General features: G+C 43.9%; 1 protein-coding gene across 1 annotated transcript in view; it reads right to left on the reverse strand.

Moving 5' to 3' along the window:
- LOC126185202 (F-BAR domain only protein 2) overlaps nucleotides 1-23702 on the reverse strand; it is a 318103-nt gene that overhangs the window by 237959 nt on the left and 56442 nt on the right. The window contains exon 4 of the mRNA XM_049928080.1: nucleotides 2770-3027. Coding sequence (XP_049784037.1) covers nucleotides 2770-3027 — 258 coding nt within the window. The remainder of the gene's footprint in view (nucleotides 1-2769; nucleotides 3028-23702) is intronic.

The raw sequence follows: 23702 nt of genomic DNA on the forward strand, positions 1-23702 counted from the left end.
TCCAGTAGCACATAAATAGCTGATCAACTTTGTCATGTCCTAGACACACGCTCCCAGACACCAGGTCATAACAATTTGCCCTCTGTATCCTCAACAGAATGATTCCTCATTCATCTCTGCTCTAATATAATTATTATACAGGGTGATTCAAAAAGAATACCACAACTTTAGGAATTTAAAACTCTGCAACGACAAAAGGCAGAGCTAAGCACTATCTGTCGGCGAATTAAGGGAGCTATAAAGTTTCATTTAGTTGTACATTTGTTCGCTTGAGGCGCTGTTGACTAGGCGTCAGTGTCAGTTGATGCTAAGATGGCGACCGCTCAACAGAAAGCTTTTGTGTTATTGAGTACGGCAGAAGTGAATCGACGACAGTTGTTCAGCGTGCATTTCGAACAAAGTATGGTGTTAAACCTCCTGATAGGTGGTGTATTAAATGTTGGTATAAACAGTTTACAGAGAATGGGTGTTTGTGCAAAGCGAACAGTTCTGGACGGCCGAGAACGAGTGATGAAAATGTAGCACGCATCCAGCAAGCATTTGTTCCCTCAGCTCGAACAAGAAGCACAACAATTCATATTTCAGCAGGATGGAGCGCCACCACATTGGCACTCATCTCCGTAACTACCTGAACGTCAACTACCCGAGGCGATGGATCGGCCGCCAGGCAGCCTGTGACAGAGCACTTCACCACTGGCCTCCAAGAAGCCCTGATCTTACCCCCTGCGATTTTTTCTTATGGGGGTATGTTAAGGATATGGTGTTTCGGCCACCTCTCCCAGCCACCATTGATGATTTGAAACGAGAAATAACAGCAGCTATTCAAACTGTTACGCCTGATATGCTACAGAGAGTGTGGAACGAGTTGGAGTATCGGGTTGATATTGCTCGAGTGTCTGGAGGGGGCCATATTGAACATCTCTGAACTTGTTTTTGAGTGACAAAAAACCTTTTTAAATACTCTTTGTAATGATGTATAACAGAAGGTTATATTATGTTTCTTTCATTAAATACACATTTTTAAAGTTGTGGTATTCTTTTTGAATCACCCTGTATACTTTCCTTACCATGTCACATGCCAGCAATGTCACTAAGCAGCATTGAATCTCGTCGTGGACAGTCATCATAATAATTTGGCTCATCAGTATGTGTCTACAGCAATTTTATTACAAAACTTGACATTTTTAGTGTTCTGATGCTAGACAACAGAAAAAAAACTTGGGCAGCTTTTGGATAAGAGAACATTACAATAAATACAAAAATTACTAATTTTTTAGGTACTACATCACGTCCTCTTGTGTCAATTACCAAAATTATTGACTCAGTTGTGTACCCACTCACCATTTCGGTGCATGAATCACACTAGTCAAAAACTACTTTGAGAAAAAAAAATGCACATAGTACCTTAAATCATAATGGTATTTAAAAAATACTCAAATACTCACTGTTGGAGAAAAGCTCAAAATAAAACAATATTTTTAACTATGTTTCACCCCAGGAAGTGGACTAAAATGCAGAATGAATACCAGTCCATTAATACTGTTGATGATTTTTGCAAAATGGATTACAAAGTCAGATGGGAGTGGGGAGGCGGTATCACAGTCACAGAGTACTCTAAAACAATTTGCTGTCCTTATACTAAATGGTGTAAAGATTGTCAAAAGCGTACATTACAAAACAAATCTAATTGCCAACTGAAATAAGATGTGTTTTGAATGATTTCACAATGACTTCAGCTGCCATTCTCTTCATCTGACATACTCACATCACGAAATCATTCAAAACATTTATTATAGCTGCAGACCATATCACAATGGAGATAATATAATATTTGTTTTGATCAAAGTATGAAGTTTAATGTGTCTATACTTGGGGGAACATTTCAAAGACTGGAAAAACTTACGCATGTCAATCCATTGTTTGTCCCAAACTACAATGTACAGTAATTTGAAAGAAATGAATATTGGGTTTAACGTCCCATCAAGGTCATTGGAGACTGAGCACAAACTCTGATTGTGTCAGGGATAGGGAAGGAAATAGGCCCTGTCCTTTCGAAGGCACCTGGCATCCTCCTGTACTTTAAATACCCTGAGAATCGTTGTGGTGAATGCACCATGTAAGCAAACACAAGCTGTTGTGACTCGAGTAAAACAAAATCCTTACAAAACAAGAGAAAAATCTTAGTAGCCTCCCAAATGTACTTGTCAGATTATCAAGCTCTATCCAATAGCTCTTATGCTTAGAGACACCATCAGCGAAGTGTACTCATCAGTACCACCTAGACCAGCCCCACAATTGGCAAAACATATTACATTATCAAAGGAAGAGGTGCCTAAGAGTATGTGTGATCAAACAATTTACTTTAAGTTTTACCCATCGTGTTATATTGAGAGTCAGAATGAATGGCCACACACTTTCTATCACCAAGATCCAAAATCCTGTTAATAGTGTGTTGTAGAAATAAGAGCAGTGACCAGGTCAGGAAGTTCAGCATTCTAGATACCTGGATTTAAAAAAAAAGGGGGGGAGGGGGGGGAGGAGGGGGCAGCACTAAGAGGTCAGTGACAACTCCAATCTTGTTTGTGTCTCAAATATATGGTGAATACTCAGCACATGTGACAAACTGGATATTTTAATTTTTTACGCAAGTTTTTGTGATTAATTTCTTACTTTGATATATCCATCTACATAAAATAACTAAGTACTTTCTACAACAGTACTAATTACATGGCATGTACATGTGAAAAATGAAACAAAATATAACTATACCCTGCAAGCCAATATCATTTTCCTTTCAAATTCCTCTTTAATCATCTTGTATTTTTCTATCAATGCTTTATACTCTTCTTGCGCCTTCTTGAGTTTTATTTCTGCTTTCTCCAGATCCTTAGGTGATGCATTTTCTTTCTTTAATTTTTCATATTCCAAGCCCCTTTGTGTGTATGTATCCTTAGCCTTTTGTAGTATCAAGGTCGTTGACTGTATAGCTTGGACCACTTCCAATGTGCTTCCTTCTTCCTCTTTAACCTGCAAATTATTTCCTTCATTGAGTGTCTTATTTATATGGTGATATTTTAGTTTAGATTCATTCAACAAATTTCACAAGCATTATGAAAAAAAAGAAAAATATAAAATCAATGAACCACTCACAATTGAACTTCCTAAGAAGAAAATCAACTATATAAACCCGTTTAATATAGTATCAAAAATTAAGAATCCGATTATTTTAATGTAAGAGCTTCACTATTTGATCACACATGTAAAACTGATTTGTCTGAATGAGACTGTGAAACAAAATTTCAGTTATTTGAACAACAAAATCAGTTTTCTGATAGCAACTAGTATGTATCAGAAACAAATTTAAATCAATAACAATTACAAAATGCTGTGTCATCTTGCATCCACACATGTGCTGAAAATAGTCCGTGTTTCTACCAGAAAAATCTGACAGTACTAACTCTTAAGTTACTAAATTGGAAAGGCTATGGCTGAAGCCATTTCTTATCGAACAGAAAATCTTTTGACATTAAAAACTCTGTTTCTATCAATGCTCTAAGAGTTGCTTATTATTTAAATGCATTTTTTTTATGTAGACCTGCAGGACTTTACAATGCTCTCTGACAAGGGGTAGCCAGTCATCATTGTTGATCACAGATCCGAACGTACAGATGTTCATCACTGAATAAAAAAAACTACACCATCTACTTTGGCTTTTAGTTCAACACTACTTATCAGTAATAATAATAATAATAATAATAATAATAATAATAATAATTACTGATTAGATATAATGGCTGCTACCTCACAACCAAAAAGTGGATAATATTCAGCAGTACAGAAGATATCTCACCTGCTCAAGTTATAATGACTACAGGGCTACTAACAGTTAGTAAACCTGTGTGTGTGTGTGTGTGTGTGTGTGTGTGTGTGTGTGTGTGTGTGTGTGGGGGGGGGGATTGCCTCTGGTTCGATTTTCTTTCCAATTTCAAATAAACTTTTTCCTTATGCAAAATATACTTCTTTCACAAAACAGTCAGAATTTTAATGATATAAACTACTTTAACCATTTGAAGTTTAGTTACTGTATATGCAGGTTATGTCTAATTCATTTGTAGCACATTGTACAGTTAGCCTGTGTTTCTACTGTTAACTGACCTGGGAAAAAAAAAAAAAAAATTATAGAAGGTGAAAGAATGTACACACATTTTCAGCAAGGTGAAGGAACAGCCCCAACACACATGCAAACTTCCTCCAAGTTCATTAGGTGTTTGGTGAGGACAGTCAGAAAAGGCAGTGCCTCTTTTTGGTTCCAATATTGTGTGATCTCTCTCAACAATATTAACTGAAAGGAAGAGGTCCCCAGTGGTGGGATGGACTTTTTAGAACCAAAATATACAGTGATGTAGGTTAATATCCCAGCTATACCCTGTCGCCACTCACTCTGGTGTTCCCTCATTTGTGAGTAACTGATGAAAAACAAATTTGTAATTTTGTGTGAAACTCAATAGCTTTAAAAAAAGTGTGGTTACGAGGTGTGATGGTTAGGATAATAGCTTCACATGCAGGATTTTGTGGGTTGTAATCTTGTCAGGTGCAGTAATTTTTTTTATTTTTAAATGTAATTTTTTATTTCCCTTCTTTTGTCACATCATTTTAATCATTACAAGTTCTTCATTTGCTCTCATTTTTCTTCCTGTCATTCTTTTTCCACTTGAAATCTTTGTTCATATGTTTTTAATCAATTTTATGTATTAATTTTGATTTATATTCCTTTGTTTTATCATCGTGGTTTTTTGTCCAGATTATGCAATCATTACCTGGACAAAAAAACAGGATGATAAAACAAAAGAATTTAAATCTAAATTAACATATAAAATTAATTAAAAACACATGAACAAAGCATTAAATCTATTTCTCATTTGGCTCGAACTTTGTTTTACTTATAAACCCTTCTTTCATTTATTTTGTCCATAGTGTAATAGAAATTTAGTTATGTTTTAAATGTTTTTACAATGGTTACCATGCAAAGGGAAAAAAAAAAAAACCCTGCACATCTGGTAACGAAACCTACATTTTACACACCATTGCACAAAATAGATTATTTTGGCTTTTGTTTTTTAACTGATTGATTGGATTTCTCAAATAATTGAATATTATAATACATCAATGTAATTACGTTCATACTCACAAAAATTCTGATTGGAAGAAGAATGGGCTAAAGAAAAAAATGAAAAGTTCATACGGTGATTAAAATGATGTGACAAATGAAAAGAAATAAAAATTATATTTAAAATAATTAATTTAATAAAAATAATGATTGAAGTCATTTTGATAAAAACTAAAGAATAAAAGAAATTACTGCACATGATAAGATTCAAACCGACAACCTTTTGCATGCGAAGCTGTTATCCTAACCATTATGCCCCACAACCAGTCTATGTAACACAAACTATTTAATGCTACTGAGCATCACGCAAAATTCTGTATTTTTTTTCATGAATTACTCGCAAACAAGGGCCTATCAGGGTGAATGGCTGCAGGGCATGGTACCTGGGATCTTTACCCACATCACCATATATCTGGTTTCAAAAAGTCAATCCCACTGCTGGGGACCTCTCCTTCTGAATGGGGAGGGGGGCGAGGGGACAAGTTGGAGGGGCATATATACTCGAATAATCCTCACACATTGGCAGAGTTAAAGCAGAACACTGAAAACATTCTTGCAGCCATCCCTTAGGCAGATGAACTAAGTACATTCTCACAGTTTGATAAATCACACACATCACTACACTGATGACAATGGTGGTCATTTCTAGCATTATCATTAATGACCAGTTCTCCTTTTCATTAGCTACGGAAGTTGCTTTGTGTCACACTGAAGATCAAAGTTCTGAAATACAGTGTGTGTGTGTGTGTGTGTGTGTGTGTGTGTGTGTGTGAGAGAGAGAGAGAGAGAGAGAGAGAGAGAGAGAGAGAGAGAGAGAGAATATTCTCCATTTCATTTCATGTGAGTAAAACATTTTCTCTGACTAAGGAATTCATTCTCACTACCTCTCCTCATCCTTGAGAATGTTCTCAATGTGCACAGAACATCTGCATAATCTTATGTTTCATTCACCTGTCTCAAACAGGCAAACTATTTGACGTACAAATATGAAACTGACATCAATGTGTTGAGGAAGAGTTCCACTACCTTTGTTTTTAGTTTTGTGTGCGTCGACATATTATTAAGACTATTACAGACAGCCTATAAAAATGCATTTTCTGATGATGTTACTGAATTTTCAACATGCCGGAAACTTTTTTGCTACTGAAGTTAGGTGAACATAAAGTGCAAATGAAATATTAAGAATATATCATATTTTCATCTACTCCAAACCGGAACTCTGTCAGAGTTTTCCAACTTGAGATAATTTTGGTTACACATCATACATAATGGTCTGCTCATGCTTTAAGAACTTAAGCATGTCATCTGTGCACTTTCGTTATGAGAAACAGATCACTAGGTTTGGAATAAAGCAGTTATTAACTTTTCTGAACAGCCAACTTATTTCTAACATAACAAAATGTCAGACTTATGTTGCGAGGAAACATGATGATGAACATCTGAAAATGTCAGTGGACACAGTTGTCTGGTATCTGCCTAAGTCTTCTCCTAAGTCAGACTGAAAACCTGGGTCTACTAAATAGCACAAAAATGTTTTTATTTTTGCTTAGTTTGAAAGGTCATCCCTCTTCTTTCACCGTTTTCAGGAAGGAAGTTCGCCAGCCAAATAACGTTTTTATTGTTAAATCTACAGAAACTTCTACAGGTTCTCTGTTCCTTATTTCTTTGGGCTACATGTAAATTTTTTTGCCCACTGAGCAACACAAATTCTGCCATTTTTACTAAAAAAAAAAAAAAAAAAGCTCTGTAAAACCAACCTGAAAAGAACTTATTCAGCTAGAAGAATACTACAGATCTCACTTCAAAAAAAGGGAGAATGTTCTCCATTTGTGTGAAACTTCTCTGGGTTAGGGACCCAGGGATGAATGAGGCCACTAAAGAGCAAAGGTAGTGGAGTGGCAGGTTTTGGAGGCAAAAGTGTTGGTCAGGGGTGACTTGCAAAATTCTGTTGCAAGATACAACATATTTTATTCATCTTGGATTACAATGTCAGAGTGCTGTGGCACCCTCTGATAAGTCTGCAAGCATCTGGTCTGGTGATGATGACATTGGAAAACTGCGACAGTGTGATGGCCAATTGACATTCACATCCTGCTTCACTAACACTGTTCACCTCACTCAGCAGTGTGTGTCTGAGTTAACACAATTCAGTCCCAAGTAAGCAGTGCCAGCAACGCATAATTCTCCTGAATTCCCATAGGTGGCCAACGTTACTGAGTTAGCATCTCACCATGGTGTTGAGGGATGGCAGCAGAACCACCATGGCAGCAAACTGATGCTGTCCAAGGCAGAAGTTCGGTGTTGCTGTGACCCCTGAGGTTGGTTGATTGGTTTGTTTAAAGGAAGGGGGGAAGGAACCAAACTGTGAGGTCATCTTTCCCTTGTTCCCAGTAAAATAATTACACAAGGGAAAGAAGAAAAGGAAGGAGACAAACAGCACAAAAACAGGAGAATGGAAGAACCAAAAGAATGACAGAAGGACAACCAACACTACTATGGACAAAACATGAAAAGAAAACCACAGAGAGAACCAACAAACAGTAGAAGGGATAAAAACAATAGAGCAGATGACCGTGGCTGGCTGACCATGAGAATAAAAAGGAAAATCCAGCCACCCTGCGACACATTAAAACATCCAGCCTAAAAGTGTTTGTGGCTACGAAGGCTTTCCCGGCGTAATAATTAATAATATTCTTCTCGGGTATGTAGCCGGATCATAACGTCTTCCTGACACAATATTTCCGCGGTCCAACTGTCCGCCATCTTCAGGTGAGGGTGCTGGTGCACGATCTCGCCGGAACTGACTTCCTAGCGCAAGCTGCGGCCCCTATATAGGCCGTAGAAGACCCACAACGCGTGCGCGAGAAGGTGCCGTAACTGCCCTCTAGCGCAGTAAACATACGGCGCCGCCAGTGGTGGAAATAGGCGAAATCGAGATATCACTGTCAAAAATTAAAAAATTTTTATTCCGACGATCGAAACACAGACCGTTGTTTTTTGATGTCAGATAACACCGGGTCCCAAGTCTTACGTAAAAGATAGCCCTTGTCTCTACTAATAAGATTGTCAGATAAACGAATCTCTATGGATTTTTTTAAAACACAGTCCCAATAGCGAGATGCCGGGGCAACCATTTGTGTCTTGTCATAAAGCATTCTGTGTCCCTCGGTGAGACAGTGCTCCGCCACTGCAGATTTCTCAGGTTGAAGCAGCCGTGTGTGCCGCTGATGCTCAACACATCGGTCCTGAATGGTCCGGATTGTCTGACCAATATAAGCCTTCCCACAGTGGCAAGGGATCTTATACACACCGGGCTTCCTCAAACCCAAGTCATCCTTTACAGAGCCAAGGAGCGCTCTAATCTTGGCTGGCGGACGAAAAATACTTTTGATATGGTATCTTTTCAGAATTCTTCCTATCTTCAAGGAAATGCTCCCAGCAAAAGGCAGAAAAGCCACCGATTTGCAGGTATTTTCTGGTGGCTCAGGCGAAGGTCCAAACTGGAAAGCACGACGGATCTGTTTATCTGTATAGCCATTCTGCTTGAACACAACCTTAAGATGGTCCAATTCTTGTGTCAAGCTTTCTCCATCTGAAATGGCATAAGCTCTTCTCGCCAACGTCCGCAGGACCCCCGTACGCTGGAATGATGGATGACAGCTAGAAGCATGCAGGTAACGGTCCGTGTGCGTAGGCTTTCGATAAACACTGTGTCCCAGTGTCCCATCATCCTTTCTGTACACCAGAACATCCAGAAACGGAAGCTTTCCATCACTTTCTACCTCCATAGTAAAATTAATGCTAGGATGCAGGGAATTAAAATGATCTAGGAGGCGGTCAAGAGCTTCTCTCCCATGAGGCCACACCATAAACGTATCGTCAACGTACCTCCAGAAACAAGTTGGTTTTAAAGACGCCGTCTTCAGCGCCATGTCCTCAAAATCTTCCATAAAAAGATTGGCGACTATTGGGGACAATGGGCTCCCCATAGCCACTCCGTCAGTCTGTTCAAAATATTTGTCATGAAATAAAAAGTACGTCGACGTCAGCACATGGCGACAAAGCCTGGTTGTTTCTTCATCCAGTTTCTCACCAATTAATTGCAAGGATTCTTCCAGAGGAACCCGGGTAAAAAGCAACACGACATCAAAGCTCACAAGTAAATCTGAGGGACTAAGAGACAAGGACTTCAATCTCTGAATAAACACCATAGAATTGGAAATGTGATGCTCACATTTACCGACGTGAGGGCCAAGAACAGATGCTAAATACTTGGCTAGATTGTAGGTAGGAGCACCCAAATTACTCACGATCGGACGAAGTGGGACCCCTTTCTTATGAATCTTGGGTAGACCGTATAATCTTGGTGGCACGGCAGCACCAGGATGAAGTTTTTTGAGAACGTCATCAGGTAACGAACTCTTCTTCAACAGTGAAAGCGTCTTCCGTTTCATCCGTTCAGTTGGGTCGTCCTGCAATGTTCTGTATGCTGAGTCTTCAAGTAAGAGATCCATCTTTCCCAGATAGTCATCACGTGACAGAAGAACCGTTGCGTTGCCTTTGTCTGCTGGTAGAACTATCAGATCTTCGTCTTCTCTAATGGACCGGACGGCTGCCCTTTCGAGAGAGGAGATGTTACTCCGTGGAGGCGGCACCCGCCGCAATGTATGTGAGACCTCTTGCATAATCTCTTCAGCTTGGTCCTCCGAAAAGCTGGACACTGCTTGTTCGACTGCGCAGATGATTTCGGTGGTAGGCACATTCCTCGGTGTAGGGGCAAAATTCAGGCCTTTCTCCAACACTGACAGCGTGGCGTCGTCCAGTTCTTTACTCGTGAGGTTAATCACTGTCCGTCGACGGGTGTCGTCATCAGATGTTGAGGGTTGAGAAGAAAGCCGTTGAAACTTCGAAGACTGTTTCATGACAGCGCTCCTATGCGTCCAATCTGATAGTGCCCAAGAAGAATTATCCACCCATTTCCAGGATGCGTCCGACAGCAGCGACGATAACTCCAAGTGCAAGAAAAGTAAATCCTTGGATATGAGATCCAGTTGTCTTCGAGTGAAGCGAATGTGCTCCTTGACTAAGGCGAAACTGGCACGCTTCTTGATGTTGTTGGCCGTTTTGGTATCAATAAAATGCACAAATCTAGCAAACTTAGGTATTACTCTTCCATCGCGGCATCTCAGCAAAAAGGCGAGGGCACTCAGCAACCTCCCCTTCTTCTTACGAAGTTTATCAAACTTCTTCACACCTTCCACCATCTCCTCCCCGTAGAGGCTTCTGATGTGGCTACGAAGGCTTTCCCGGCGTAATAATTGATAATATTCTTCTCGGGTATGCAGCCGGATCATAACGTCTTCATGACACAATATTTCCGCGGTCCAACTGTACGCCATCTTCAGGTGAGGGTGCTGGTGCACGATCTCGCCGGAACTGACTTCCTAGCGCAAGCTGCAGCCCCTATATAGGCCGTAGAAGACCCACAACGCGTGCGCGAGAAGGTGCCGTAACTGCCCTCTAGCGCAGTAAACATACGGCGCCGCCAGTGGTGGAAATAGGAGAAATCGAGATATCACTGTCAAAAATTAAAAAAATCTCGATTTCGCCTATTTCCACCACTGGCGGCGCCGTATGTTTACTGCGCTAGAGGGCAGTTACGGCACCTTCTCGCGCACGCGTTGTGGGTCTTCTACGGCCTATATAGGGGCCGCAGCTTGCGCTAGGAAGTCAGTTCCGGCGAGATCGTGCACCAGCACCCTCACCTGAAGATGGCGGACAGTTGGACCGCGGAAATATTGTGTCATGAAGACGTTATGATCCGGCTGCATACCCGAGAAGAATATTATCAATTATTACGCCGGGAAAGCCTTCGTAGCCACATCAGAAGCCTCTACGGGGAGGAGATGGTGGAAGGTGTGAAGAAGTTTGATAAACTTCGTAAGAAGAAGGGGAGGTTGCTGAGTGCCCTCGCCTTTTTGCTGAGATGCCGCGATGGAAGAGTAATACCTAAGTTTGCTAGATTTGTGCATTTTATTGATACCAAAACGGCCAACAACATCAAGAAGTGTGCCAGGTTCGCCTTAGTCAAGGAGCACATTCGCTTCACTCGAAGACAACTGGATCTCATATCCAAGGATTTACTTTTCTTGCACTTGGAGTTATCGTCGCTGCTGTCGGACGCATCCTGGAAATGGGTGGATAATTCTTCTTGGGCACTATCAGATTGGACGCATAGGAGCGCTGTCATGAAACAGTCTTCGAAGTTTCAACGGCTTTCTTCTCAACCTTCCGACATCTGATGACGACACCCGTCGACGGACAGTGATTAAACTCACAAGTAAAGAACTGGACGACGCCACGCTGTCAGTGTTGGAGAAAGGCCTGAATTTTGCCCCTACACCGAGGAATGTGCCTACCACCGAAATCATCTGCGCAGTCGAACAAGCAGTGTCCAGCTTTTCGGAGGACCAAGCTGAAGAGATTATGCAAGAGGTCTCACATACATTGCGGCGGGCGCCGCCTCCACGGAGTAACATCTCCTCTCTCGAAAGGGCAGCCGTCCGGTCCATTAGAGAAGACGAAGATCTGATAGTTCTACCAGCAGACAAAGGCAACGCAACGGTTCTTCTGTCACGTGATGACTATCTGGGAAAGATGGATCTCTTACTTGAAGACTCAGCATACAGAACATTGCAGGACGACCCAACTGAACGGATAAGACGGAAGACGCTTTCACTGTTGAAGAAGAGCTCGTTACCTGACGACGTTCTCAAAAAACTTCATCCTGGTGCTGCCGTGCCACTGAGATTATACGGTCTACCCAAGATTCATAAGAAAGGGGTCCCACTTCGTCCGATCGTGAGTAATTTGGGTGCTCCTACCTACAATCTAGCCAAGTATTTAGCATCTGTTCTTGGCCCTCACGTCGGTAAATGCGAGCATCACATTTCCAATTCTATGGTGTTTATTCAGAGATTGAAGTCCTTGTCTCTTAGTCCCTCAGATTTACTTGTGAGCTTTGATGTCGTGTCGCTTTTTACCCGGGTTCCTCTGGAAGAATCCTTGCAATTAATTGGTGAGAAACTGGATGAAGAAACAACCAGGATTTGTCGCCACGTGCTGACGTCGACGTACTTTTTATTTCATGACAAATATTTTGAACAGACTGACGGAGTGGCTATGGGGAGCCCATTGTCCCCAATAGTCGCCAATCTTTTTATGGAAGATTTTGAGGACATGGCGCTGAAGACGGCGTCTTTAAAACCAACTTGTTTCTGGAGGTACGTTGACGATACGTTTATGGTGTGGCCTCATGGGAGAGAAGCTCTTGACCGCCTCCTAGATCATTTTAATTCCCTGCATCCTAGCATCAAGTTTACTATGGAGGTAGAAAGTGATGGAAAGCTTCCGTTTCTGGATGTTCTGGTGTACAGAAAGAATGATGGGACACTGGGACACAGTGTTTATCGAAAGCCTACGCACACGGACCGTTACCTGCATGCTTCTAGCTGTCATCCATCATTCCAGCGTATGGGGGTCCTGCGGACGTTGGCGAGAAGAGCTTATGCCATTTCAGATGGAGAAAGCTTGACACAAGAATTGGACCATCTTAAGGTTGTGTTCAAGCAGAATGGCTATACAGATAAACAGATCCGTCGTGCTTTCCAGTTTGGACCTTCGCCTGAGCCACCAGAAAATACCTGCAAATCGGTGGCTTTTCTGCCTTTTGCTGGGAGCATTTCCTTGAAGATAGGAAGAATTCTGAAAAGATACCATATCAAAAGTATTTTTCGTCCGCCAGCCAAGATTAGAGCGCTCCTTGGCTCTGTAAAGGATGACTTGGGTTTGAGGAAGCCCGGTGTGTATAAGATCCCTTGCCACTGTGGGAAGGCTTATATTGGTCAGACAATCCGGACCATTCAGGACCGATGTGTTGAGCATCAGCGGCACACACGGCTGCTTCAACCTGAGAAATCTGCAGTGGCGGAGCACTGTCTCACCGAGGGACACAGAATGCTTTATGACAAGACACAAATGGTTGCCCCGGCATCTCGTTATTGGGACTGTGTTTTAAAAGAATCCATAGAGATTCGTTTATCTGACAATCTTATTAATAGAGACAAGGGCTATCTTTTAAGTAAGACTTGGGACCCGGTGTTATCTGACATCAAAAAACAACGGTCTGTGTTTCGATCGTCGGAATAAAAATTTTTTAATTTTTGACAGTGATATCTCGATTTCGCCTATTTCCACCACTGGCGGCGCCGTATGTTTACTGCGCTAGAGGGCAGTTACGGCACCTTCTCGCGCACGCGTTGTGGGTCTTCTACGGCCTATATAGGGGCCGCAGCTTGCGCTAGGAAGTCAGTTCCGGCGAGATCGTGCACCAGCACCCTCACCTGAAGATGGCGGACAGTTGGACCGCGGAAATATTGTGTCAGGAAGACGTTATGATCCGGCTGCATACCCGAGAAGAATATTATAAAAGTGTTTGAGTGGAGAACACAAAGGGCCAAAGTACATGTGCGAAAACTTATATAGAATCATAAAACCCACCATCACGTATAAAACATAAGACTATATTAGCTGATGAGGACAGATAAAATTAATGGCAACGAGTTCGGTAACTGAAGAGTCAATAGCAGGGCAGCCAAAGAAGGACAGCTCACCAAGATATGGGCCACTGTCAGCTGGGTACCGCACCGAGACTGAGGTGGGTCATCACGGCGCAGGAGGTAGCCATGTGTCACCCAAGCGTGGCTAACACAGAGATGACAGAGAACCACAGAGTCCCCGCGAGAGGCCCGCATGGAGGTCTTCCACACATTCACAGAATCCTTAATGGCGCGCAGTTTGTTGTGCATACCAAGATTATGCCACTCCGTCCCCCAAATCTCCTAAACCTTGCAGCGTAGTCCTGAACGCAGGTCAGTTGCAGAGAAGTCAATCTCCATAAGTGGTTTCCGCGTACCCTATTTGGCCAGCCTGTCGGCAAGTTCGTTGCCTGGGATTCCGAAGTGACCTGAAGACTTCATCATTCCAGGGCATAGATGGACTCCTGGATGGTCACTACTGAAGGGTGACGAGGGTAGCACTGGTCGATAGCTTGTAGGCTGCTCCAGGAAGACAGAAGAAACGACTCCCCAGGGAATGAACGTATGTGCTCAAGATCACAAGGTATAGCCACCAGATCAGCAGTGAAAACGCTGCAGCCATTGGGCAAGTAATGCTGTTCAATATGCCCTCCATGCACATATGTGAAGCTGATGCAATCATCAGCCATCAAGCCATCGGTGTAAACCACTTCATGCCCTCAGTACATGTCAAGAATCGAGAGGAAGTGGCAGCAAAGAGCTGTGATGTTAACTGAGACCTTAGGGCAACATGAAAGCTCCAGGCGAAGCCGTGGCCTAGGTGTACACCATGGAGGTGTACGTGAACGGACCTAAAGTATAGGTGGTAATGGCAAGGACTCTAGTTCGGAAAGAAGGGATAGACACGAACTGCAACTGGAAGCCCTGACCTGGGCCGCCAATGCGGGAGATGAACCGCTGTGGGTGGGAAAAGGAGACAGTAATTCAGATGCGCAGAAGAACTACAAACGTGTGCAATGTAACTGGCCAGCAGTTGTGCATGCCTATCCTGCAATGGAGGGACTCCAGCCTCCACCAGGTCGCTGGTCACCGGACTCGTCCTAAAAGCTCCTGTCGCTAGGCAAATGCCACACTGGTGCACTGGGTCGACTACACGCAATGCTGAAGGCGCTGCCGAACCATAAACCAGACTCCCAGTCAAGGTGGGATTGAACAAGGGCTCTGTAGAGCTGCAGCAGTGTAGAGCAATATGCACTCCAGCTGGTTTTGCTCAGGTAGCGGAGGGCATTGAGGTGCTGCCAGCACTTCCGCCTAAGATGATGAAGGTGAGGAAGCCTAGTCAATCGAGCGTAGAAAACCAGTCCTAAGAATCAGTATGTCTCCACTACAGTGAGTGATTTGTCATTAAGGTAAAGTTCTGGTTCCGGATGAACAGTATGATGCCGACAAAAGTGCATGACACACGACTTTGCGGTCGAAAACTGAAAACCATGGGCTAGAGCACATGACTGCACCTTGTGGATGGCTCCCTGTAGGTGCCGCTCAGCAACACCAGTACTGGAGGAGCAGTATGAAATGCATAAGTCGTCTGCATACAGAGAAGGTGAGACAGATAGCCCTACAGTTGCTGCTAGGTCATTAATGGCCACTGAAAATAGAGACACACTCAATACAGAGCCCTGCGGGACACCATTCTCCTGGATATGAGGGGAACTATGGGAGGCACCAACTTGGACACAAAAAGTACGGGGCGACAGGAAATTCTGGATAAAAATCGGGAGCAGGCCTCAGAGACCCACTCATACAATGTGCCAAGGATATGATGTTTGCCAGGTTGTGTCACACACTTTTTGTAAATAAAAAAAGATGGCAACCAGGTGTTGGCACTTGGAAAAGGCTGTTCGGATGGCAGATTCTAGGGACACAAGATTACCAGGGGTAGAGCGACCCTGGTGGAAGCCGCCCTGACAGGGAGCCAGTAGGCCACATGACTCCAGCACCCAACCCAACCGCCAACACACCGTACATCCCAACAGCTTACAAAGTGTGTTCGTGAGGCAGATGAGCCAATAGCTATCCACATCAAGCAGGTTTTTACCGGGTTTGAGCACCGGACTGATGGTGCTCTCCCGCCACTGCGATGTGAAGACGCCATCGCACCAGATCTGGTTGAAGATGACTACAAGATGTCGCTTGTAGTCAGATGAGAGATGTAGTCAGATGAGAGATGTTTAATCATCTGACTGTGGATCTGATCTGGCCCAGGAGATGTGCCAGGGCACTGAGGAGCTTCCACTCTGTAAATGGGGTGTTACAGGATTCAATGTGGCATGTAGTGAACGAGAGGACTTTCCCTTCCAGTCGCCGTTTGAGAGTGCGAAAGGCTAGAAGGCTAGGGGTGGGGGTGGGGGTAATTCTTCGACACAGAGACTCGAGCATAGTGCTCAGCAAAGTGCTCGGCAATCCCGACTGTGTCGGTAGATAACAGACCATTTATGTTAACACCAGGAACACCTGTTGGGGTCTGGTACCCGAAAGCACATTTCATCCTTGCCCAGACTTGGGAAGGTGACGTATAGCACCCAATGGTCGAGACATATCTTTCCCAACACTCCTGCTTCCGTCGTCTGGTAAGCTGTCAAACATGGGCACGGAGCCATTTAATGGCTATGAGGTGCTCCAGGGAAGGGTGCCACTGTAGAGCTCGCCAATGCTCCTCAATTGCTTCAGCGACTTCCAGCGACCACCAAGGAACTGCCTTTCGCTGGGGCACCCTAGAAAGCAAGGTATTGCATTTTCTGCTGCAGAAAGTATTGTTGTAGTCACCTGCTCAACCACCACATCGACGATACCATGTGGGGGAGATTCAACAGTGACAGCAGAGGTGAAAGTTTCCCAGTCCACCTTGTTTAAAGCCTATCTGGGCAGGCATCCGTGAGCCTGATGCCGGGGCAGTGACAGGAAGATGGGGAAGTCGTCACTACCACACAGGTTGTATTGTGTTCTCCAGTGCATAAATGGGATAAGTCCTGGGCTGCAAAGTGATAAATCAATGGCCAAGTAACTACCACAAGCCACAATCAAATATGTGGCAGCCCCAGTATTTAAGAGGCAGTGGTTGAACTGAGACAGTAAAGTTTTGACATCTCTGCCTCGGCCAGTAAGCACGGTGCCACCCCACAAGGGGTTATGGGTGTTAAAATCCCCCAAAAGTAGGAAAGGTTTAGGGATTTGATCCATCAGTGCAGCTAATACATTCAGGGGTACTGCACCATCTGGAGGAAGATATACATTGCAGACAGTTATTTCCTGTGTCGTCCTCATTCTGACAGCCACAGCTTCAAGAGGGGTTTGAAGCGGCACAGTTTCACTACAGACTGAGTTTAGGACATAAACGCAAACTCTGCCTGACATTCAATTGTAGTTGCTACGGTTCTTCTAATATTCCTTATAGCCACAGAGGGCAGGGGTCCGCAATGCCGGGAACCAGGTTTCCTGGAGGGCAATGCAGAAAGTGGGTGTAAAGCTAACTGTTGCTGTAGCTCAGACAGGCGGTGGAAAAAACCGCCGCAATTCCATTGGAGGATGACGTCATTGTGAGACTGGGAAGGCACGGAACATTCAACAAGGCAGTTTATGCCTCAGGGTCACCTGCTGCCACTGACTTAGTGCCTCAGCAGTCTATATCCATTGTGTCTGAGGGTCCGGACACATCTAGGTCCTCAGAGGACACCAGCATCCCCACCTCATCCGCAAACGCAGAGCTTGTAGGCAGCAGTGGTGTGGGTGCCACCGCAATTCCCTTGGTCTTGGAGATGATCTTTTTGGATTTCTCTTGCTGATCCTTGGGTTTCCCTGGCTGGGAGGGATTTATTGATTCGGTCTCTGGGACTGAGAATGAGCGTGAAGCCCTGTGACCAGCTGCTTTTCAGCTATTCAGCAACTGGCAGCTGGCATCTTTCCCACAAGCAGAAACCTGGGAAGGGAGGACCCAAAGGAACCCCTTCCTAGTGAGAGGAGCCGGAGAAGACTTACGCTTCTCCGGTGTAGAAGTGGGGATTGATATCCCCGAAGGTTGGGGGGGGGGGGGGGGGTGCTGCTCTCAAAGTAGGTGGTGCAGGAGCAACAGGGAGGGAAGTGCCCCCACTATCAAGGGGGCAGGTGTGGTCCTCCAGCTCTGAGAGGTGACTGGGGTTGGTGGAGCTGATGGGGCTAGAACTGTTGTAGTAGCGGCATAAGACGATGTCATGCGTACAGGATGTAGGCATTCAAATGTCCTCTTAGCCTAATCCTGCAGTCTGGTAAGCAAGGCAAATGGTGCTCTCCACAGTTGACACAGATGGGAGGCGGAGCACACAGAGTATGGGATGTGAGGGGTATCCGCAATCTCAACATATAATGCTGGAAGTACATGGGAAGACATATGGCCGAACTTCCAGCATTTAAAGCACCACATTGGGGGAGGTTTATAGGGCTCGCCATCACAGTGGTAGACCATCACCTTGATCTTCTCAGGTAATTTATCACCCTTGAAGGCCAAGATGAAGGCACCAGTGGCAACCTGCTTATCCCTCGGACCCTGGTGGACACACCAAATGAAATGTACACCTCACTGCTCTAAACTGACGTGCAGCTCATCGTCAGGCTACAAAAGACAGTCCCTGTGAAATATGATTCCCTGGACCATATTTAAGCTCTCATGGGGCATGTTGTTTACAGGAACATCCCCCAGCTTGTCACAAGCGAGTAATGCCTGTGACCGGGCAGAGGGTGCTGGTTCCATCAAGACTGACCCAGATCTCATTTTGGACAAGCATTACACCTCCCCAAACTTGTCCTCTAAATGCTCAACAAAAAACTGAGGCTTCATCGTCTTGAAAGATTCCCCATCAGCTCTCTAACATACAAGGTACCGGGGCGAATAAGAGTCGCTGCCATCCTTAGCCTGACGTTCCTCCCATGGTGTGGCCAGGGAGGGGAACGCTTTGGGGTCATAGTTCTGTGCGTTGACTTGAGCTCATGAATGCTTAGAGACTGCTGGTGTTTGACCTCCAGCGAGAGATGATGCACAGGCGCCACCCAGCCTCAGCATTGGCGACCTTCAGTATGGCCATTGCCACGAGTCTCGATGCCCCAGGGAGACAGGCATCTACTCCTTGGCATACATGGGGAGTTAACGGTGCAGGCATCAGCAGAGTGACCCCTGTGTGGTCAGGGACCTACAACCAACAGGGTACATGGCGGTCCCACCACAACAGAGTGGCTACCATGCTGGATATCAGGTGCAACCGAGCAAGCAAGTCCATTATCATTGTCAGCGTAGAAAATGATACTGCACAGTTGATGGAAAAATACGCACCCAGGAGGGTGACCTCACTCAACAATGGGAGAATAAGCAGAAGGACAGATCCACGTCGACGAAGGATGCAATAGGTCTCAGTGCATGATGGACACGATGCACCATGCAAGGCGCCCTATTCCCATTGACTCGCTCTTCGGAAAAATTTTGAAAAATGGAAGTCAAATCCTACAGGGAACCATCATGTACAGGTCGAAATGTGAGACACTCCTTTTAGTCACCTCTTATGACAGGCAGGAATACCCCCGGATCCACATGTGGAGGCCCCTGACGGATTACTCACAATTGTCGCCTCAATCAACAGTAATATACTTATAATCTAGAGCTGGTCTGATGGAGATGGCTACCCAGACTGGCATTGGCTGCTGGCTGGCCCACAGTGTGCTGGAAGCCAATGTGGACCCAATGTTGTGGAGGATGCTGTCAGACAGCACATAACTGTGCTAGCGTCAGATGGTGTTTATAGCGATTGGTGGCACACTTGTTGCGTCAGTACACTGCTACCAGGCACATACAGATCAACACCTTTGTTTCCCAACACAGTGGAGATATACCACAGGATGATCTGTCACTGCAAAGTCATTCTCCAATGTCATCATGATTGCACGGCTTAGTCTGGCCATCTCACATGTACAGGCTCACTTGTGAAATTACATTATCAGTGTCTCTGTGACCACCTGACTGCCTCACACATGGCTGCCATCGTTTTGCTTGAGATTAGTAACGCCCAAAATTAAGCAATAGTGTTGCATATCTTCCCTCTTTTGGAAGACCTGGACACCAGGTCTAAACTCTGACTGGTCTGCAACAGAATACTTCACCACAAAGTTACAACATATGTTATTTACAGTTTTTCCTCTCACATCAAAAATCAAAACTCCGAAAGTGAGGTACTTTCCCTTACAATTCCAGTCCCCTGGTTCCATTAGTCCACAAGCTATTACATATTATCTCCATTCTCACCTGAGTTACCCCTTAAATATTAAGCAACTACTTACATGAATGCTATCGTATCGTGCCCCTATGGCATCTCTTCTGCAAGCAGCAATGCTTGTTTCAACACCACCCAAGGTTCCTCATCTTTAAAATCACAATTAATTACATCTTACAATAACTCACTCTTACTACTATAACTGGTTTTCACACTCATCACACCTTCTCATGTTTGGGCAGTTAGCCAGTCCAACAGTATCTGATGTACAGAGGATTGCACTGTCTAGCTGCACAAAGCGGAGTCAACATTAAAGTGGCACTTCTATTTGTGATGCTTATGGTCTTGTTCATTCACTGCTGCTCCTCTCAATACTGCTGAACATCTGAAAGCGTCTGCTCCACTGGAACACACCCCTCTTGCATGTCTATGAGCCAGTTCGGGTGTAACATTTGAATCTGGCTTGCCCGCTGCTAATTGGAAACTGTACCAGTATGTACAGTTGCACTAGACATGTTCTGGTCACGACTGCTGCAATATGATAATACACTGATCAATTCAACTAGTCTGGTCCTAATTCCAGTGGCAACTCCTGCATTTTCTGTACGCCTACCAAAAACTGATCCAGCATTGATAGAACTGGGCTAAGCTGCCCATGCACTGCATATAGGACTGTTCCTTACAATTCCTCTACTACTACCCAAGTATCCCACAAGCTATCAGCCAAAGACTGCAAAAATCTTGCTACTACCATTCTCCTATCCAAAGTATCCTTCTGAGCTTCTGTAACTCCTAGATTATCGCCCACCATCTACACTGCTGTTTTTTAGTATGCCTTTCCCTTCCATATCACTCTGTAAATCCATAAACATATTTTCCCAATAATTTACCTCATTACACATTTGCCAAGCATTCAGTGTCAGCTTCAATGCCCAATGACAGTACTCCTGTTTTCAATTATAATACCTGCAGCGACCCCCCCCCCCCCTCCCAATCCACTCCCGGTGAAGGCATGCAACCTGGTAAGATAAAGCCTCCCCTCTTATTTCGACCCACGGCAACCTGGGAAACGGGGACTCCCCCCCCCCCCCCCCCCCCCCACCAAAAGGTCTGCCATTATACAGACATAAAAGAACATTCAACCCTCAAATACTTAACTTTCCAACAAATGAGCATAAAAGACAAAACTTCTTCCCACCATTCTCATTTCCTACTGATATAATGATCATTTATGTTCCTGAATAACATGTACACACTAATCCAAATGTGTACTATCCTCCCCCTTTACTCCCTTGGCCTTAATGCATACGGAGCCCTTTGTACAGGTTATGCAAGGTTTCTGCACTTCCTCACCTTCCTACTCCCGTACTTTTTACGCCCAAAGCATTACATTACCTGTGTCAAAGCATCTGGAACTCCTGAAAATGGCTTGGCATTTACCAGTGACATTGTTTCAACTACCCAATTTGGCCCTTGGTAATAAGTAACAAATTTCTTGTCCTTACCTTTCGGAATGTACGGGTTCAGTAACATTACCCTCTGGCTGATTTTATATGGTGGTAACATGCCCACATGATTCCCTAACCATTCTTGGCATTCCAAAGCTATGGTGTTATTCCCTGCACGTTTCCAAATTTCCGTTATCTTTTTAGCAAAATCCTTAGTGAACTCCCTGCCCTTGCCATTTCTTGGCCCTATTTTGTCAAACAGTGACAGCATGTGCCTTCTGTAAACTACCTCATATGGTGAAAACACTGTCACAGAATGGACTTTTGAATTATATGCACTCCCATTGAAGGATAAATATATGTTCAAACTGTTAAGGTGCATGCCCAGATAGTGACTCAGCATCTTCCCACTGTGCAACGTACCCACTCCGCCCTACCATTAGCCTGAGGGTGTAATGGACTCATCATTAACTTCTTAACCTTTACAAAATTACATAGCTGCTTTAAAAAAACCAGACATAAAATTGTCCCTTGGTCAGTGATCACAGTTTCTGGCACCTCAAATTTGAGCAACCAGCTGCTAACCAATGCTTGTGCAACTGTTGGTGCCTGTTAGGGATGGCAATCATTTCCACATATCTAGAAAAAATGATCAATAGTGGTCAACACGAATCGATTCCTAGCAGAAGTCTTGTTGAATGGTCAGAGGACATCCAAATTAACATTCTGAAAGGCTCTATTGCTTCTAGTAACCTCTGCAAAGGTTCATATCTGCCCACTGTGTGCACTGTACCACCAACCCCTTACATACTGATCCACATCCTTTATCCTAGACTTCCACAAGTGCCGCTCTGCTACTCACCAACTTCTTGTTCTACAACCCCTGTGTCCTGAAAATAATGTGGTCATGCACTTCTTTCAGTACTTCCTCCTTTAGGTTTACGGGCACCACTACTCATGGCTCCAACCTTGTTGTCTTACACAATAACTGGCCCACAAAGTGAATTATAGCTGAGACTCATACTGTTTACATTTAAAGTCAGCCCATTCTGCTGTTTGCCATTCTGCAAGGTTGTGACCCAGTGTCTCTATCACTGCTACTTTCCAGCTTAAACTATCTGTGTTCATGTGTCTCTTACCAGGCTTGTGTACTAATTCACTTACCCTCAATACCCATTTAGTTAGCCTACTCGAATGGACTTAAAGCCCCAACAACCACTTAATGGCTGCACGGTCCCTTGCTACTTTAAACTTCTTTCCCTACAAATAACACCTGATATACATGCTTCCATGTATTACACTAAGTATCTCTTCCATTGTTGAATAGTTTTTTCGCACTCTGATCAACTGTCTAGAAGCATATGCTACCCAATGCTCATCTCTGTTCACTACTTCAATAAGAACACACCTTAGGACCCGATTCGAAGCACCCATTACCAAAATAAACTCTTTCTCATAGTCTGGAACAATTAGTACTGGACTTGACATCAAAACTCTCTTTAACTCCTCAAACTCATCTTGGCATACCTTTGTCCATTCGAAATTTACCCCCATTTTTAACTGTTGGATATGTGGTCCCACTATATCTGCAAACTCTTATGAATTTTGTATAATTCCCAAACCCCAGGAAAGATTGTAGCTCCTTAGTATTACTAGGAATCAGAAATTCTTGCACTGCTTTTGCCAACCTCAGATATGTTTAACCCCTCCACTGTTAATAATGTGCCATAAACACATAACTACTTTTAATCCAAAATGACATTTCCCTATGTTAAGTGCTAAATTTGCTGCTCGTAAACTTTTAAAACCCTCCTGCAAAAATTGCATATGCTGTGCTATATCCTTCACGAAAATTATGTCATCCAGGTATACCATGCACTGGTGAGGTTTCAGTCCCCTCAGACTCTGTCCAGCAAATGCTAAAATGTTGCCAAATGGCATCCTACAATACTGAAAATTGCCCCAGGGGACTGAGAACGCTGTTTCCAGATGGTCCTTTGGGTTTACTTCTATCTGAAATCTTCAGGTCTAAGATACAGAAGTACTTGCACTGGCACAAATTGTCAACAGCTTCATTGATGTTTGGGATTGGATATGCATTGGTTGTAGTTTTGCTGTCAAGACGTCTGTAGTCACAACAGAATCTATATTTTCTGACCTCATCCTGAGATTTTTTCGGTACAACTATGACCGCTGCCAT

This window comes from Schistocerca cancellata, chromosome 4 (genome assembly GCF_023864275.1).
Source record: "Schistocerca cancellata isolate TAMUIC-IGC-003103 chromosome 4, iqSchCanc2.1, whole genome shotgun sequence".
Taxonomy (NCBI): domain Eukaryota; kingdom Metazoa; phylum Arthropoda; class Insecta; order Orthoptera; family Acrididae; genus Schistocerca; species Schistocerca cancellata.